At 43.0% G+C, this 18756-nt stretch overlaps 1 protein-coding gene across 2 annotated transcripts in view; it reads right to left on the reverse strand.

The window, feature by feature from the left end:
- DENND1A (DENN domain containing 1A) overlaps positions 1-18756 on the reverse strand; it is a 536936-nt gene that overhangs the window by 199775 nt on the left and 318405 nt on the right. For both annotated transcript variants that reach the window (XM_007450246.1, XM_007450245.1), the window contains one exon: positions 4541-4586. In XM_007450246.1, the coding sequence (XP_007450308.1) occupies positions 4541-4586 (46 nt within the window). The remainder of the gene's footprint in view (positions 1-4540; positions 4587-18756) is intronic.

Consider the following 18756-nt stretch of genomic DNA (forward strand, 5'->3'; position numbering starts at 1 on the left):
CTTTCCCTAGGGAATGAAGGTGATGATCCCTGGAACCCAAGAGTCCCTAAAACCACAATTTCAAGGCATCAACTTAACAATGTAAATGGATTTAAGGCCACTGAGGAAATAAAAATAGCAATGGTTGCTGACCTCTGTTGAACTCTTTATGTGCCAGGCACTGTGCTGAGTACCTGATAAGCGTTATCTCACTAGATCCCTCAATGATACTGTAGGGGGGAGCTGTGGCCATTGCCCTTATTTTACAGGTGAGAAAACAGAGGTGCAGAGGTCCATCACCTTGCTCAAGATCAAACAAGCAGGAAGTAGGGGAGCCAGAACCCAGAGCCCACATTCTAACCACCACACTTTACTGCCTCTGTATATAGGTGGAGCTTCATTTGCAGTCTAACCTGAGCCTCTGTCTGCACTGTGTCACTGCCATCACCTTTCCTTCCTCCTTCCTGACCATTCCATCACCAGGAATGATACAAAACACCTTCTGCATGCATCCTTCATGTGGCTCTGAGGTCTGTACACAAAGCATTATTTGTGAGGCTTGGAAAGGAAGGTCTTCATTTATCAAAAAGGAAAAGGAACCCATCTACCAGAACTGACCTGGCACCTGCTACCAGACGTGGCACAGAGGAGGAGCTGCAGAGCATCTCCTGAACTCAACTGAGGTGGAGGGAATGAAAGGAAACAGTCACTGTGTAATCTGGCCACGTTTTGGTGTTTCCTAGCTGCCAGCTAACATGATCATTCTCTCCAAGAAGAAACTAGGTCTATGCCAAAACCCTTGGCTATCCTGCTAACTTACCACCAGCCTCAAATTAGTGTTTGCTTAGATGAGAGAAAGGATATAAAAAGGCAGTGGAGGTCTAAGAATGACGATCAGCTAGAAACTTGTCACTTTAGAAGGAAGGTGTACTCTCTTAGGTGACTAGGTTGCCACTTAACAAATAGGACAGCCTGTAAGAGCTTGAAGGCTAGAATTAGATCTTCCCCCCAAATAACCTTCTTTCAAATGAGAACAGTAGGTTATAATTTATATTTCTTTTTGTGCAACAAATTTGAGTGTCATAAAAATGGTTAAAAAGTCTTCCTATGGTAGCTTTTTCTAAACTTTTATGAACATCTGCCACATTCATTTGAAGTTTAAAAAATTCTGGCACATATGCAAAGGCATAATAAGGTGCCTATAGCTTTCAAGAAAAAATAACAAGACAGTCAAAAATAAGCCTTTTGCTGAATTGCCAGTAAGAAAACTAGTGTGCGAGAGGAGATGGGCCTTCCCAGTCTCCTTCCCTAAAGAGTTTTCCTTTGGCCCCAGGTATGAGCTCCACCCCCAAGCATTATAGCCCACGGTTCCTGGAAGAAATCTCAGGGAACCACCTCTCTCACTTAAAGGTCTAATAGACCCAGATAAGCCCAATCAAAAAGCATGAGCGGAGGACTGAGTCTGAGCTGAAATCCATGGGAGGAGATCAGGAGACTGTACTTCACGACTTGGTAGTTCACAGCTGCCTCACACACGCAGGAAACGCTATTTTGTTTGGAAAGTGTCTTAGCTGGCTTCAAGAGTGGGGCAACTACTATTTTTGGTTTTCTTTTAGTGCTGACCACATAGTAGTTCAGCATGGCAAACACTCCCGAATTTAAATCAGCAGGGCTAAGATTTATCTTGGCCAGTGCTTCCTGAACCTTCTCATTTAAAACCCTTCAAAGGCCAAGGAGAGTGGACTTGCACCCATTCACCTAAGTGCAAAACTCTGTCTCAAGTTTTAGCTTCAAAATTTATGCCTGTTGTGCACGGCATGTTTTACTACAAAAAAACCCTTGTTTTAAATTACTTACAATCACATAAAAAGTAAAAAAATTTACTCCCTCCACCTTTAAGTAAAATTATGGTGCTGGGTTCCCTGACAACAGCAATGCCTACTGGAGGGCTCTAAATGTGTTCCAAATTCCAGCTTTCCAAGCACTCACTCAATCCTTCTTTTCAGAACGCACCTGCTGGGTATCTTGCTAGGTGCTGAGGACACCACAGTGAATGAAGCACAGTCCTTGTTCCCAAAGAGCTCCTGCTCCTAGGGCTGAAGGAGAGGGCAGGGAAGCAAACAGCTGTCATCCTGAGCAAGAGGTACAGCAAGCAAAGACAACGGCCAACGGGAGGACTTCCTCCAACAGCTGGGGAAGAGAAGGTTTAGCCATGCAGGGGCGTGGGGATGGGGGTGTTTTAGAGACCAGCCAGAGCACTGGCTAACAAGGCACAGCGAGAGGACAGGAGGCTTGACAGCAGCGGGGAGACTGAGCAGGACTCGGGGGTAGGGCAGAGGAGGCTGGAAGGCAGGCTATTAAAGGCAGAGTGACCAGAATTTCATACTCATCTTCATACCTTCATGACCTAGCAAAATGTTCGGAAAACAAGAGGCCTTGATCCTGCTTCTCGAATGAACGAATAAGGCTTTGCAAAAATCTAAGAAAGCAAGGTAAAATGTCAACGAAGGCAGCGAGGAAGGAACAGGGCGAAAGACATGTCAGAGACTTGGTGACTATTTAGAGAGAAAGAAATGAGAAAGAGGACACTCAGCCATGCTCAGCATGACCCACTTTGGTGCCTTTTCAGGCAGTGGTGCCACTCACAGGGACCAGGAACAGAGGAAGGGGAGTGGAGTAACTCGACAGGTCTGTGTGTACAGATAATAAGGGGTTTGGGGAAGACTGAGTTTGAGACATCGACAGTACATCTTGGTGACCTTCAACTGGCATTTGCAACTCTGGGCCTTAAGTTCAGAGAGAGGCATGTCAGTGTTAGAATCACAGTTGGGAGTCACTGACATTACCCTGGTGGCAAAAGCAAAAAGCCTTATCAAAGATGGCCAGAGGGCATATAGAAAAGAAAAGCAAGCCAAGACTAGAAACCTGGACAATGCTCAAGGTAAAGGGCTGTGAAACCGAGCCTGAAAAAACCCGTGCTGGAACAGCCTGGAAGGCAGAAGAGGCAGGAAAGAGCAGTGGATGCCGATAGACCAAATGGTCTTTAGATTAGAGTTTCCAACTGTACAACAATTGACACGAAAGTTCTATTAGCAAGTACTCACTTTCAATTTTTCACACAGGAGCTTTGAATACACCCCCAAACTTGACAAACAAAGGTAAAACACAGAAGAAATCTCTTCAAGCTGATCTAAATACACCATCCAAGATAGTCCATAAACTGTGTACTGTATGTGCTCAGGGCTGGGTGATGACAAGGAGGAACTGTTAACAGAATGTAGGAGCCACATGGCCGTCCTGTCAAATTAGAAATTTGAGCAGATTTCTGTGGTCTATTTTGATCAAGATTCTCAATGTCAAACAAACAGGTTTTTCGATAACCAACTTGTTTCATTTTCGTAAGCACAATAGCACAGTGTGCAACAGTGAAGAAGCAGGTGGTCCTCGTCGACGTGAAATGAAGGCAACAGAAGAAGAGAAGTAGCACTTCCTTTAAGACATGCAAAGCATCATCACAGACGGACATGGCTTTAGCTTTTCCCTCTGAGAGCTTATCTCCTGTGCAAAACTGGCAAGCCCCCTACCTCCTGCCCCATTTTGCTCTAGTGCAAATTTCAGATCTCTCCTGAGGAGGGAAAAGCTTAGGGTTCATGTCTATAAACCAGTGGCACTTACAAAAGCACAGAAAAGTCCCTTAAAAGAATTGCTATCTAACCGGTACAGCCATGCAGAAAGCAATCTGGCCTTAGATTCATAGCTTTGACCAAGCATTTCTACTTTAGGGGTTCTACACTACGGAAGTTAAGTCAAGATGCAGATTAAGCCTTATGCATAAAGATGTTCACTGACATGCTATTTATAATAGTGAAATATTATAAACAGCTTTAAGTGTCCAACAGTAATAGGAAAATGGCTAAGCTGTGGCATATCCAAACAGTGGAAGGACCGGTAGCAAATTAAAAATTATTACTGAGAGTAGACAAAAACATGTAGAAATCCCCATGCCATAATATTAAATGAAATAAAGACATAAAATTCTATACCATATCAGTGAAATACATTTATACAAAATATATATTCACAGAATAAAGACGAGGATGAAGAAAAATAAAATGCTAACAGTGGTTGAATCTGGAATAATGGTATTGTGGATAATTTTAATTTTCCTACTTATACTTCTGCATATTTTCTATACCACATTTTCTACAGAGGAAAAATGTAATATGATATTGTTTCAGTGTTTTAGAATAAACATCATTTTGAAAAGTGAATCATTTTCCTTCCCTCGTTCAAACCCTTAAAGAACCCTTTCCTCCTGCCTCTTTGAACCTCACTCCCTCACCCATGAAAATTGACAATCTCCAAACAAAGTGGAAAAACACTGGAAACAAGAGCCCAGTGGAAAGGGTCTAAGCTGAACGCTCAGCTCTGTGCATGAGGTGTTGCTCTGACACGCTCCCGTGTGTAGAGCTGTGAATCCAGAGACCGCGTCTTTTCCGCTGCCACATAGCAAAACACAACCGCAAACAGAGATATCTGGGGAGGAGAGGAGCCCACTTACCTCCATTAAACTTAAATGGATTCCTATGAGGTAGGGCATGGGAGCGCTGTGAAGAGAAACAGAGACACACAGCTGCTTTAATGTCTGTTGCTTCTGACAGAAAATTACACATGGTTCACTATTTGGAGAAAAACTGTTTTAATAAACGTATGCACAGTTACATTTCCTTTCACAACAAAAATCCTAATGTGACATTTTGTTCCCAAGCCTAGAAACTTCAGAAGAATTTCAAAATGCGGGCAGCCTTAAAAGCATGGGTGGCGGGAAGAGCACTGACCTTGGCGTTAGTCCCTAAATAGCAGCCATGCGATTGCATAGCCTCAGTTGCCTTATCTTTAAAATGGCACTTTGGAATCTAACTGGCAGCTTGCTATCAGAATGAGAAAATATACGTCGAGTGATTAGTACAGTTCCTGGTACAAATGGGAACCACTGTTGCCATGATTACAACAGAAAAAGCAGTTAACAATGTCAGATGGAGGGCATGATGTGCTTCAAAGAGGAATGATTTTTTATTTGCTGTTTCCTCCTGCCATCAAGAGATGTGACCTAACTGTTCATTCTGATTGGACAAAGTGCAGCAAAGCCAGCAAGCATCTCCACCCCAATTGCACACATGACATCTGATGACACTGTAATTCAAAAAGCCCCTTCCAACTGCTTCATTCCCAGAGCAATGGGTTCCCTTAGTTAGTGACTGAGCAGGAGATGAGAACCCAGCTCCAGTGGCTTTAAAACCTGGGCATTATGGATTGATTTCCTTTGGTTTCAGGGGCACACATATAAATTATCATTATGATGCTACTTACCAACGATAAATGGGCTAGCCATTATACAAGGAACTTGAAATTCATCTTTCCTAACCCACACACCCTCACAAGGTAGGTATTATACCCATTTTACAGAGGAGGAAATAGGCCCAGAGAGCCTAAATCACTTCTCTAATGCCATAAAACAAGCGGCAACCCTAGGATTTGACTCCAAACCTTCTTCCTCCGTGCCACACTGACTTTGTAATACTGGACCTAAAATCCCCAGGCCCGCCTCCCACCCAGTGTTTTTCCTGCAGGTAGGGAGGTCAAGGAGTAGAGAGGAAGCAAGACATTGACAATGTTTCCATCTGTCTCTCCAGCATGTGATACATCCTAAGAAAGGTACAAAAAGGTATTTTATGAGCCCAGTGGAAAGATACCTGGCTCAGACTTGAGGTGCCCAGGTACCTTTCCTCTGGGGCAGCTGGTGGCGTGGAAGTGGACCTAGGACGGTGGCTTTCTTGGGGACAGGGTAGGGAAATGAGGAGTGGTAAGAAATGAAAAAGGAGAGGTTTGCTTTCCACTGAATGCTGAGGAGTTTAGGCTTTATCCTGAAAGCAATGGATGGGCAACGAAGGTTTTTTAAACATCATATGTGCACTTTAAAATTGCTCAAACATTTAAAAATAAGAAAGAGCACAATTCCCTCATTACCATTCAACAAATAAAATTCTTCAAGCAAAAATCCTTCCCCAGAATATAAAATGTTCTCCTTACTACAGACCTCTGCAGTAATATATCTTGGGAACCTGTAAAACAGTCTTGAATATTAGCAGTACAGTTTGGCAACTATTCTTCTAGAAGATTTTTGTATTCGATAATAGCCAAAGAAAGAATTAGACACAAAACTGCAGTGAAAGTGGAGTTGTCTTTCCTTTCTTCTTCTTCTTCTCTCCTTTTTAAAAAAGGTATCTGCTGTGCACATTCAGCTTCCCTTCGCTTCTAGGGGCAAGGAAATGCCCTATGATATTTTCTCCCCTTAAACTGTAAACCATTAGTTTAGCTGCCAGCTACACAAATGCTCAAACTTCCCAGTGTGCCTGGCTCTGCTGTCCAAGCTTTCTCCAGTGTACATTGAAATGAATGTGTTTCTAATTAAGTAGCTTCAGGAACACGACAGCTTCAATGTCAAAAATACAAAGTCTGAACCCTGGCAGGAAGTCTTAAGACTGCAAATGCCTCATCTAGTGGAACCTTGCCTAATGTAATGAAAGGAAGCAGGAAGAGTGCAGAATTCCAGAAAAATGGCCACTTATTAATGTGTCCAGAAGTACAGCCAAACACATAGAAGGGAGAAAACTCAAATCCATAATATTTAACCAAATCTTATAAACTTTCCCAGCTCCTACCAGCACTGTCATGCAAGTGACAAATGACCCTGAGTTTTAATTAGAATTTCTGAACTGAAATTCCAACAAATGAATTAATGTATAGAAAAGGACATTCAAACAACTGTGAGAAAAAGGTAAAAATAAATACCTATAGCAAAAGCCTCTGTATAATTTAGGCTCTTATCTGAGACTATAGGCTCTTATCTGAAAAAAAAATTTCTAGAATTTTAAATATGTAGATTTTAATGCCATGCCCTTTTGTCCTGCAATAAAAATCAATGAAAGAGTAAAAAGGAGTCTTAGAAGTGATGGCAGATGTAGAAAGGGACAAAGTGAGACTCACTCTTCAGGTACCATTAGGTAGGCTATTTTTTTTTTTTAAGCCCAATAATTTACCAAAGGGTAATTATGGCCTGTCATAGAAATGTAGTTTCTTAGCTAACTTAGGGCTGCAACAGCTCTGTATTTAGAAAATATTTCAAACACATTTATTCTGAAATCACAGCACACCATGTTTTGTATGAATGCAAATTTGGACAAATACCTTTTACTGTGTCATCATTTGCTTACAAAACCTCAAATGTGTCCCTGAATCTACTGCATTTTTGCTCTGCAAATACAATGATTACATATTTCAAGTGGGGAGAGGGAGAGAGGAAAAAAAGAAACCCCAGAGACTCCTTAACATCTCAATGTAGCAAATATGTAACTGGGTAATTCTACCTGCATTCTGAAAACAATTTGTATTCTCAGTATACCTCAATAGTTTTTGCAGCTACTGAATCATTCTCTTTTGTTTGTTTTTTCTTGTTGTTGTAAAGAGAAATTTGGCGGGGGCGGGGGGGGGGGGGCGACACTCACCCATGATCAAGTCATCTTATCACAACTACTTTTATTTTTGTATTATTCTCCTCCAATATTAACATTAATATTTAAAAATATCTTTGAAATTATAGAGTGCATATATTTTATTGTCTTCTCACTGGCTACATTAACATTTCCCATATTATACTGTAAACTTTGTGACTATTTTAAAGACTATGTAATATTCAACCAAGTATGGATGTCCCTTAATTTGCTGAACCCTATTGCTAGAGTTAGACATTAAGCCACTTCCAACTTTTCACTATAAGTAACATCGTAATGAAAATGAACAACTTCATGTGCATGAATTCCCAAATATGGAATTACCAAGTCAAAGGGCAGGACTGTTTTTAATATCTTTTGTTATATCTTGGCAAAGTGTCTTTAAAAGGGCAGTACCAGCCCCAGTGGAAATCTTTCAAGATTGTTGCAAGGATTAGAGAGAACCCATGAAGTGCCTAGCACAGGAGCAGCACATGGTAGGCTCAGTAAGCTATTATGTCCAAGTGGGTTCTCTTCACAGCCCTGGCATGGCTGGTATGACTGGACCCATTCTCTTAGTGCCCAAAGGATGGTTTCTTGTTCCCTCCCCGGTTCTGAAGGATACCTGGCAAAGTGTTGGTGAGGACAGTAGAGACTCCGTGATGAGCGTGAGGTGTTTGACATGCATCACCTCTATACATGAGTTTCTGACCCCAAGCACACTCCCTTGTCACTTGTCTACTTACTGAGCTCAGTAGGCTTGTTTATCACTTTCTTCAGAGGGTAACATTTAAACTTGATTTTATGTACCACCCAAAATGCAAAAACCACCAAGTAAACTATGACTCATTACTTGCTTATCACACAGAATGAGAAATTTGTAAAACCACTCATCACGCTTTCTTAAAAAGAAAATATAGCAAAAAATTGGTTAAGCTAGTCCTAAAAAACTTCACATTCAGAACCTGACTCTTCTGAATCATTTTCTGATTCAGAGTCATCAATGCCCTTGTTTTTTCCAAGGTATCTCAGTAACAAAACATAATACTTTATCTAGATGCTATCTTCATTTGTTAGGTCCCAGAAAGAACTTGTTTATTGTTTATCAAGAAAATATCAACGCAAATATCTGTTTCACCAATTGTAAATGAATACCATGCTTCTCTGCTCTGGTGCCTTTCACCATTCACACTGACTTTGCATTTCAATGCTGAATCTGACTGCAATTTGGAAGACATTTTAAATGGCAATTAGATACAACATGTGCAGAACCAACAGTGTACATAATTAAATTAAAGGGGTGATAATATTAACAGCTACGACCAAGTTCATGCATAGGCAGGCCATCACAACCGTGTCACAACTGCCCTACGGCTGACGGCGATTGTGGAATGCCACTGTACATCTCTGAGTAGCGGGACAGGGTGTATCTGCCCTAGGCCTTTGTTCTCTGGGAATTACGGCACTATCTGACTTCATCACTGTCATCTTGGAAGAGTAAAAGCTATTCTTTCTTCCTTCTCCCCTGAAAAGGAGAGGGGTTATATTGCTAGTGTCAAGGCAGTGACAATATAATGACCTTTACCTGAAAGGTATGTTTACTTTGAATCCTCTTAAGGGGAAAAGGAACTAATATCAATTGAGCTACTATAACCCAGGTGCTTTTGTCCATCACTCATACATAATTCTCAAGGCAACTCTGCAAGGTATCACTGCTATCCACATTTTCAGATTGGGAAACAGGCTTGCTTGGAAAGGTGAAGTAACTTGTCCCAGGGTCACAAAGCTAGAGTGAAGCTGTAATTCAAAGTCAGTGCTGTTGGACTGAAAGCCTATACTGTCCCACAGCACATACTCAGAACTTAAGCCAAAAGAAAAGGCATGCTGGAAAACCAAGGGGGCTATTCACCCAATCCTCTCACCAACTCCAGACCTGCAATGCAGAGCACTGCTCTTATAGGTAAGTCCTGCAGCATGAGCTCATTCCTAGCAATGGACAGGCATGAATATGGATACTGCAGACTTATTAATGATCCTATAGTCCCCGTTCATTATTACTGCACTTTCTCAATTTGTTAATTCCTTTCCCCCAGATAACTAGAGCCCTTTTAATTATGTTCCCCTGAGGTGAGCGGCTACTAATTGGAAAAGAGTCAGGTGAAATAAAGGAACACTGGCTGCTCAAATATATAAAAGGCAGCTTCCCAAGACAAAGAGGGAGAGGAGGGGAGGGGAGGGGAGGGGAGGGGAGGGGAGATGAAATGTGGAGAGAGGTAGGAGGGCCCCCACCCCCGCCTCCCCAGGAGCAACACCTCTTTGACCTTAGTAAGGATACAGCGTAGAGCTACCCAGGGGTTTGGAAGGTCTACTCTTTTTCTTTTCCCATATTAAAGCATAGTGAGCATTACAGTGTACACATCACAGCACCCATCTCGCCTCTCAGAGGCATTCAACCTTTTTAGCCAAATACCCAGATCTGCAAAGGAAGCCCACAAGTCTTTCCTCAGCTCACTGTCTTTAAAGGAAAGGAAAACTCTTGGTCTTACTCATTTGAGCTTTCTTTCCTTCCTTCCTTCCCTCCTTCCTTCCTTCCTTCCTTCCTCCCTCCCTCCCTCCCTCCTCTCTCCCTCCCTCCGTCTCCTCCTTCTTTTTTGAAAAGAAACAAATGGGTAAACACAGTTTGTCTTACAGTTTAAAATTCCGCTCTGAAATAACGAAGCCTGGCATTACTAGAGAGGTTAAAGGACAACAGAACGGGGGAAAGAAAGCGAACAAAGACCATACAACACACCTTGCTGGAGAACACAGATAATCCTAGTCTTCATCTTCCTGAAAGTGACCAGACAGATGGGCCTCGGGCTAATGCGATGGCCAGTGTCGCAAAGGGAGCCAGGAAGAGCCAGTGCCGTTCATGGTGCACTTGCCATAGCCAGCACTAGGCTAAGGGCTTGACAGGCACTTTCTCACTGGACCCTCAGGACAACGGTATGAGGTAGGTACCAGCACCGCCCCCCATACAGATGAGGAAACGAGGGCTGGGAAGCTAAACAACTCACTGAGGTCACACAGCAGCCCTGAGACTAGAACCCAAGTCTGTCACACTGAGAGAGAGCAAGCTCACTGCTTCCCAGGAGCCCAGCATGTGCCCGGCTGTGGAAGAAAAGTGGAAGGAGGTTCGGAGGTTTGCTCTAACCTGGCTCCCTGGGGGCCCGCCAGCAGCTGTGCCAAGTCCCGGGCCCCTCCACGTTCTGTCCGAGACTCCGGCCAGCCCCTCACCACAGGAACCCCAACTTGCCTCTGAGCTGAGCCACGAGTGTCCCTGTGGGCCCCAGTCCCCGCCTCCTCCAAGTCCTACTGAACCTGTGCTGTCCGCCAAGCACCACTTCTCAGATCACGCCGGGCTTGCTAACACCTCCCTATTCAGAGGCTTTTGTCTGGGTTGCCCATTTGGCATAAAGCACGCGCTAATTTGTACGGTTATTCCAGACTGTCAGTCACAGGAGAACCAAACTTTGTTTCTGATTCCCTAGAGTCCATGGTGGGGCTGTGGGCAGAGCAGGAGGAATAAAGAGGGGGGTATGTGCCGAGTGCTCACCAAATACCAAGGGCTGTGCGGGAGCCCTTATCTCATTTAATCCTCAAATAATCCAATTTATACCATCCATTTTATAGATTAAAAAAGGGATTCTCAGAAACTTGCCCATGGTCACAGTTAACGGTGATTCCAGCCCACACCCTCCTACTTCAAGAGTCTCTTATACTACTGTTGCTTTACATTAACTTTTTTTTAACCATTATGTTACACTTAAGAAAAAAAAATGGGTATTTGATAATTACAGCTGAAAAATAAAATAGCAAGTGGACATTTTGTAGCCAGAATAAAACTACATTTGCCAACTAGCTTAAATGAATTGACACCCTTTCTTGTTCTAAACAGAATTTACGGCAGTTTATAGAAATATGTTCAATACAGCAGCAAAAATAGGGAAAAAAAATAGGGGCAAAGGGAAAAAGCATAAGCCGGAGTGAGGTGAGCACTTCTATGTGTGCCGTGAGGTGCTGCACACCTGCTGGGGTGGCCACAGGTTTGGCTCTGAGTCCTCCAGCTGCCAACCCAAAGAGGGAAACAGGGTTATAATGTGATTCACGGTGTCCATAGAGAAAAATAAACTAGTCTCTCAGGAGCTTCCATTTTAAAAAGGCAACCGGGGAGGGGAAAGAGAGAAAACTAACAACTTATGGTGCATTTACTACGTGCTCAGTGTTTTCCGTGTGCCGGTCAGTCAGTCAGTAAATATATTACTAAGTGCTGGGCACCACCTTGGGCTGAGGATAGAGGAGAGAAAAAATAGTTCTGATCCCTACCTATTTGGAGATTACAATTAATAGCGGACAGCCAATAAGCATATTCTTGTATGTGTGTAGGCTGCCGTGAGGAGGCTTACAAAGTGCTGTGGGGCGGACCTAAGATGACCTCATCTCGTTCCCACAGCAATCTTGAAAGGCTGATCTCCGTAATTCACAGAGGAACCCATGGCTCCAAGAGGTTAAGTGACTTGACAAAGGTCACAGCTGGTGAGAGGCAGAAAATATGACTTGAAAGGTAGAAGGGGTGCGAATGCCATTAGTTAATCGAGGTTTTCTTAGGGGGAAAAGTATTTAACTTCTTGCCTGGTTTCCAACTGGCCCTCCCTGATTTATGAGCAATAGCAGAGGAGGAGGATCCCTACGTATGAGGACAGGAGCAACCCCAGATCAGGAGAGGCGGCACAGACTGCCTCGTTTCCATCCGTGGTTTAGGCAGCCAGAGCCTGGGGCTCACAGCAGTGGAGGAGCTGGGCACGCGGTGCTGGTCACTGGAAATGGCCTGCTAATGCGAGACATGTGTGTATCTGAGCTGAGGGTGAAAGTGGGGAGGGGGGGGACGATGCCCTCCTAAGTGTGGCCCTGTGGCTTCCTGGGGTAACCTTGGGGGTTGGGAAAGCACTCCAAGCCACCAAACCCAACCGAAACAAACACAAGAGTTATAAAGATAACGCCTGGACGAAAACCCAGAGAGGTCAACATCAAAGCCTAGAGTAGTCCGCCCTTTTATGCCTCCTCAGTCTACCGGAAGGAGACAGACTTGGAAAACATCAGGAAGGGCTCCATGGCTAAGACCACTGCAGCAGGAGAAGTTAATCACAGAGGAAAGGTCAGGAGACAGGGCTCTCTATCGCCCCAGAGAGTTCAGTGAGAACCGTTAACAGCCAGAGCCAGGTCGCAAAAGGAAGTCTCAGGTTTGAGCCACCAGCAACCCATGAGACCCTCGTAGAAATCCAGGAAAGAATGATGTACAGAAGAAATAAGAAGAGAAAAAGAGGTTTATGGATAAATAAACCAAGAGAAAGTAACCCCCCAAAAGAGTGTAAACGTTGAAAACCCAAGTGGTAACAAGGGGGAAAAAAATCTCTTCTTGTTTTTCCAGGACTAAGATACGTCACATGCCAAGGTGCGTAGCATCCAATTACCTTCTTAGCCTAGTCTCTCAGTCTTTCAAATATTCACAGGGAAGACAAACCCACATTTGTTGAGAGATAACTCTGAGCCTAGCACTACGCTGGTGCTTCACGGATTCTCGTTGTGGGAGAGGTAGCGACACAACCGTAAATCCCTGCCACAAGGTAACCTCCTCCAGAGCTGAAGCTTCTCTGAGGATGACATTACATGGTCTGTGGCTCCTGCTCTACTGATGACCATGAACATATGTAGAATGTCTTTGCTGCAGAGACCACTGCACTATGTCTTAGAAATTCCAGAGTTTTCTAAGTGTTGGATTCAAGACAGGCTCCAGGTCAGGGAGGAGTGAGGAATTACATACAGGATGTATCACAAGAAATGGAAAACCAGGCCAAGGCTTGGTCATATAAGAACAGATAAGAGCCAGCTATGTCCCATGGAGGCCAGGCAGAAACTGGGGCAAGGGAGGCAGGCTGCTGCCCCTTACCACATCAGGCAGCAGAAAGGGGACTGGGAGGGTGGGACTGGCAGGGTGGGTCCAGACGCTCAGATGTAGATGCTGCAGCAAAGGATGTGAAGGACCATGGGGCGGTGGGTGGGCTGCAGTCAGGAGAGCTCCCTGAAGGGTGGGTGGGCAAGCGAACAACCACCATCCCCAGCTGCGGAAGGGTCACTTCCATGGTAAAGGGACACTATATCTTCTCTAACCCTGCAAGCCTCAGCGCCCTCACAGGAATGTCAACGCTGAGGCTGAGTGAGCATTGTCACACACTGTACTCCTAGCATCTGTGCCAGCAGGGGCACCTTGGAGGGATCAGATTAAGGGTCTGATGCCAACCATCTACACAGACTACTCATTTTTATAGAACATTTGCTTTTTGCTATACATACTTCTGAAAGGTTAAAAAGTATTATTTTAACTAATAAGGGTGGATTACCTTACTAACAACAATAAAAATTAGGTATTAAAAACCTAATGGATATGGAATTAGACAGTGGTGATGGCTGCACAACATTGTGAATATACTAAAAACCACTGAATTGTACACTTTTAAAAGGATGAATTTTATGGTATATGAATTACATTTCAATTTTTTTTTTTTTTCCGGTACGCGGGCCTCACTGTTCTGGCCTCTCCCGTTGCGGAGCACAGGCTCCAGACGCGCAGCCTCAGCGGCCATGGCTCAGGGGCCCAGCCGCTCCGCGGCACGTGGGATCCTCCCGGACTGAGGCACAAACCCGTGTCCCCTGCATCGGCAGGCAGACTCTCAACCACTGCGCCACCAGGGAAGCCCTACATTTCAATTTTTAAAAATCAAATGGAGAACTTGAAAAGGCAGTTTTCCTATAGAACCTATATAGTATAGATATAGATTCCTACAGAATCCACAGCATAGATAATGCAAAGAGCCATCTCTTCTCTCTCCCATTTTTCCACCAGGGAGACAGTTTACTCAGAAATTGTCCAAAGCTTCCTCCAAAGGCTCTTGGCATTTTCAGTTTTAGGTGCTGCTGAAGAAAATGAAGGTGCATCTCAATATAGGGCTCAGTGACTGTCATCACCTAACAGCTTCCTTTTAGGTGCCTACTTGATGCCAGGCTCTTTACGGAGAGCTATATTTTTAGCTATATTCTGTGGATGAGGAAAGAGAGACTGTGTGATTCACCCAAAGACATACATTCAGTAGGACCAGAGCCAGGATTTGGACCCAGAGCTTTGACTTCCAAGCCTGAATTATTTTCTACTCCTTACCCTCTCTGCTCAAACCTCAAGGTCAAGTTCAGCCAAATCTAACTAAGGGATTTACCCAGGAATGTATAATTTCACTTTGTCCAACCAGCACACATTGTGCACTTTCTTACCATCAGGCCCAGCACAGACCCACCTTCCCTCCTCCTTCTCTTTCAAACTGAAATCCTGGTCCTTATCCCCTCCTGCCTTCCCAGATGAGTTCCTGTTGCAGTGGTTGTACCCCCAGAGCAATGGACCTATCATGGCCCCTTGATGCCTCTTAGCTTAAAAAAAAAAAAAAATCTCCCAGCTCTTGCCTGGACACCTGAGTTCTTTGCTGAAGCAGTGTTTCCTCAGATCCAGAACCATCTACAAGTTCCTATCTCCCTATGTCCAATGCCAGGGACATAAAAGGCACTCATAAATACTTGCTGCAAAATGGAAACGACACAGTTTTTACTTATGTGTTAGAATTCAATCTTGAACAAAACTTGCACAGCCCAGAGTTTGATAAATAGAAAAGAATTTCGGTCATACCTGTCTACCTAATCCACTTCCAACCTACCTGGGTCTTGTGAACTTGGATTGGATTGTTGGATCACTTTTATATATACACATATACAAACACATACACGTTAATATATATTGACTACAAATACATACACATAGTCAGTAATAACAAAAATAGTACCTACTATTTACGGAACACCTGCTTTTTTATCAGTAGCTTATTACTATTCACATTCAACAGAAAACAGGCTCAGGGGTGTTCAGAGACCTCAAAACTAGTAAATGGGGAAGCCAGAACCAAAGCCGGGTTTTCCTGTTTCTACCACACCACACTTTGTTGATTTCTATCACTGCCACCAAGAATGTCAACAATCCCACTTACTTTAGCATCAATCTATTCCCTGCGCAAAATTTCATGGCATCAGTGAAGACAGAGATTAGAATGGACCCAGCTCTCATCATCCAGCTGTCACTTCACAGCTGTGTCTGGACTGATGCCCCATCACCCACATGGACTACGCACCCTGTGAAAAGGCATATTAAGACTGTTTGCTAAAAATCCTAGATGGAATACATGATGCAGCCTGTGGGGGTTGATTCAGAACCCCACATACAGCACAGATAAAGAGGCTAGAACTAGTACGTTTTGCAGAGAATCTTCCACTCTGGGTGGAAGAATGGATTCCAGAGGCACCTAGAAATGTCAGAAAATATGAGGTGTTTTACAAAGTCAAATACAAAATCCAAACCTTAACTGTACACACTTGATTTAACTTTTCGGTTCAACCATGCCCTCAGAGAACATCAGGAGTTAGCTACTAACTTGGCTCTTGGCCTGGCTGCCTTTTTTGGGGTAAAATATGAACCTGTCCTGATCTGCTTTGGAAATATTTTATCACATATTTGAAAATATGTTAACAGGTGTCCAGAATAACCCAAATATACAATTCAATTTGGGAACTGATTTGTGGTCCTCATTTAGGACTACTTCTGAAGGAGTAGGGAGAAAAAGGTATTTACATGGGAACTACCATATGGCTTCTACTGGGACCTTTTATTAGCAACATTTAATTAGCATAGCATAGCATAGTGCCTGGTACATATTAAGTGCTCTATAAATATTTGTTGAATGAATGAATAATGAATGATAACGTAAGTCCGCAATTATTAGCAAGTCATCAAAAAGCCTATGTAAAGGATCTTTTTCACAAAATAGGTACAACTTATTCCATAATTCTTTAAAGGATATTACTAAGGAACACTTTAATATGAGATGGCCTTGGATTTCAAGCGCAGGCTCTACCATTTCTTAGTTGTGTCATGGTGGGTAAGTCACTAAACCCCTCTGAGCTTCAATTTTCTAACCTATACAATGGAGCTAGTATTTACCTTACAGTTTGATTTTAAAGATATGCAGTCATGTTTATAAAGAGCTTGACTTGCACGCTGTACTCGATAGATGGTGATTATTATTATGAAAGGGAACACTGATTTTCATCAGCAAGTTAATCCTTTTGTCCCAGAAATGGGAGAGCTCTTCCAACACTGGCCAAGGTCAGGGCTGCCATCAGCCAAGGTAGGGAACATTCTCATTTTCACTTTCAAAATCAAGAGAATGGCACAGATCTAAGTAGAAAGGAACCAGCAGCACATGTTTTTAAATATTCATAAGGGCTGGAAATGTCTTACTCCTTTCGTTTTCTCTGCCATCTGCTTTTGTTTCTTTTCTTTTCATTCTTATGCCACAGCTGCAAATGAAAACAACCATACAATAACCCAAGTTAAATAAAAAAAAAATCAAAATAAAAACAATCTGATGGGTAAAAAGAGAAGATGAATTATAAAGTTTTCCCTTGAGTTCACAAGGCAGCAGAAGCAAGAAGAACGTTTGATGTGAGTCAGACCTTCTGGAAACCAAAATCCATGCCCCATGTTTATAATAACCATAGTAAGAGCAACCACCATTTATTAAATGGCCCCTATGTGCCACTTGATGATCAGTATCTCTAATTCCTAAAGCCACTCTTCAAAGTAGGTAAAGTGAACCCATTCCACAGAAAACGAAATGGCAGATCAGAGAGGTAAAATAGACTTTTAATGGTTACACAGCTAATAAGAGATGAAACAGATTTGAACTTGGGTGTGTCTGAATACAAAGCCCAGGCACTTTCTTAACCACCCTCTCCAAAAATGGGAAGGAACATGAAAAAAAATTAATTTGGGAAATATTTAGGGCAGACTATTTGTATTTAATGGATTTATTCAGATAGTTAAAATCTGTGATTATAGCTCTAATTAAAGTTAACTTAAATAATTGGTTGTTGTATTTGTGAATGTGCAATTAGTCTTCCACATAATTGCAGGGTTTCAGCATCATACTTTCTATTTATTCACTGCATCCCAGAGCTTTGCTACACTGACTTCTGTTCTACCAAAGGCCACATTACAGCTCTCGGGGTCTCTGGGTCCAAGGACCACGACCTATGATACCAAGAGTAGGGTCTAGGCTCAGCCCCATTTAGCATGTCTTTGTCCAAAAGTCAATGAACACCTCATCTTCAACTGCAATGTAAAAAGCTCTTACAACCTACACTGTTGTCCTGAAAACTCCTAGCAGCATGTACCTGAAGAAAAACTGGCAGCAGTGGTCTTCATGTGTTAATTACACTTGCAAAGTCTATTATGCATAGAAAGGGCACCTGCTGGCAGTGAAAATGACTAGAATCTGCCCTTCCTGTGCAGTGAGTAAATTGAGAGTTCATTTCTACAGGAGATAATAGTCTTCAGATTCTATTTCGTGTATCCCCTGCACGGGGACGTACTTAACATTTAAATCATCTGCAGAGGAACAAACCTCCTTCAAATCTACATGTTTCAGGCTCCTAGCACATTATTTAAAATGCTAGTTATCCCTGCTGGCTCTTACCACCAAAGATTAAACTCAACGGTGGTGAAAGTCACCGAGCACAATAGAATAAAGTTATTAGCATTGACTCAAATTTCATGACATTTGTAGTTTCTGACCAAAGCAGTGGTAGTAGGCTGAAGGTGATCAAATCAAACCTTGAATAGAGGATCTGTTTTTTCTCTTGGGGTCTTTTATTTCATCATTCCTACATCTTGCAGTTAATAAACAGATACCAATCTCCACAGGCCTGTAATCATCCTTATGTCAGATGTCAAAAAGTCCTTTCATGAAAACAAGAGATCAGGAGAGAGAATGCTATCACACAAACAGAAACTTCCAACATGGAGCCTAATCACAAAACCCATTCAGGCTCCAAAAATTACCAGCCTTAACTCTGAGTTTCTGGAGTGAAAGTTTGGGGTGACAAGGGCTTCGCAGCCGTCCTTGCCAAGTCTCCCCTTCTCGGTTAGAGCTGTCAGCACCGTTGCTCTCGGTCAGGCTGGTGACAGTTCTTGAAAGGGTTAGAGTTTGAGAGGAAGTTGAAAAGAGGATCTTGGGTCAGATTCCACGGGAAAGAG

This window comes from Lipotes vexillifer, unplaced genomic scaffold (assembly GCF_000442215.2).
Source record: "Lipotes vexillifer unplaced genomic scaffold, Lipotes_vexillifer_v1.1 scaffold890, whole genome shotgun sequence".
NCBI classification, from domain to species: domain Eukaryota; kingdom Metazoa; phylum Chordata; class Mammalia; order Artiodactyla; family Lipotidae; genus Lipotes; species Lipotes vexillifer.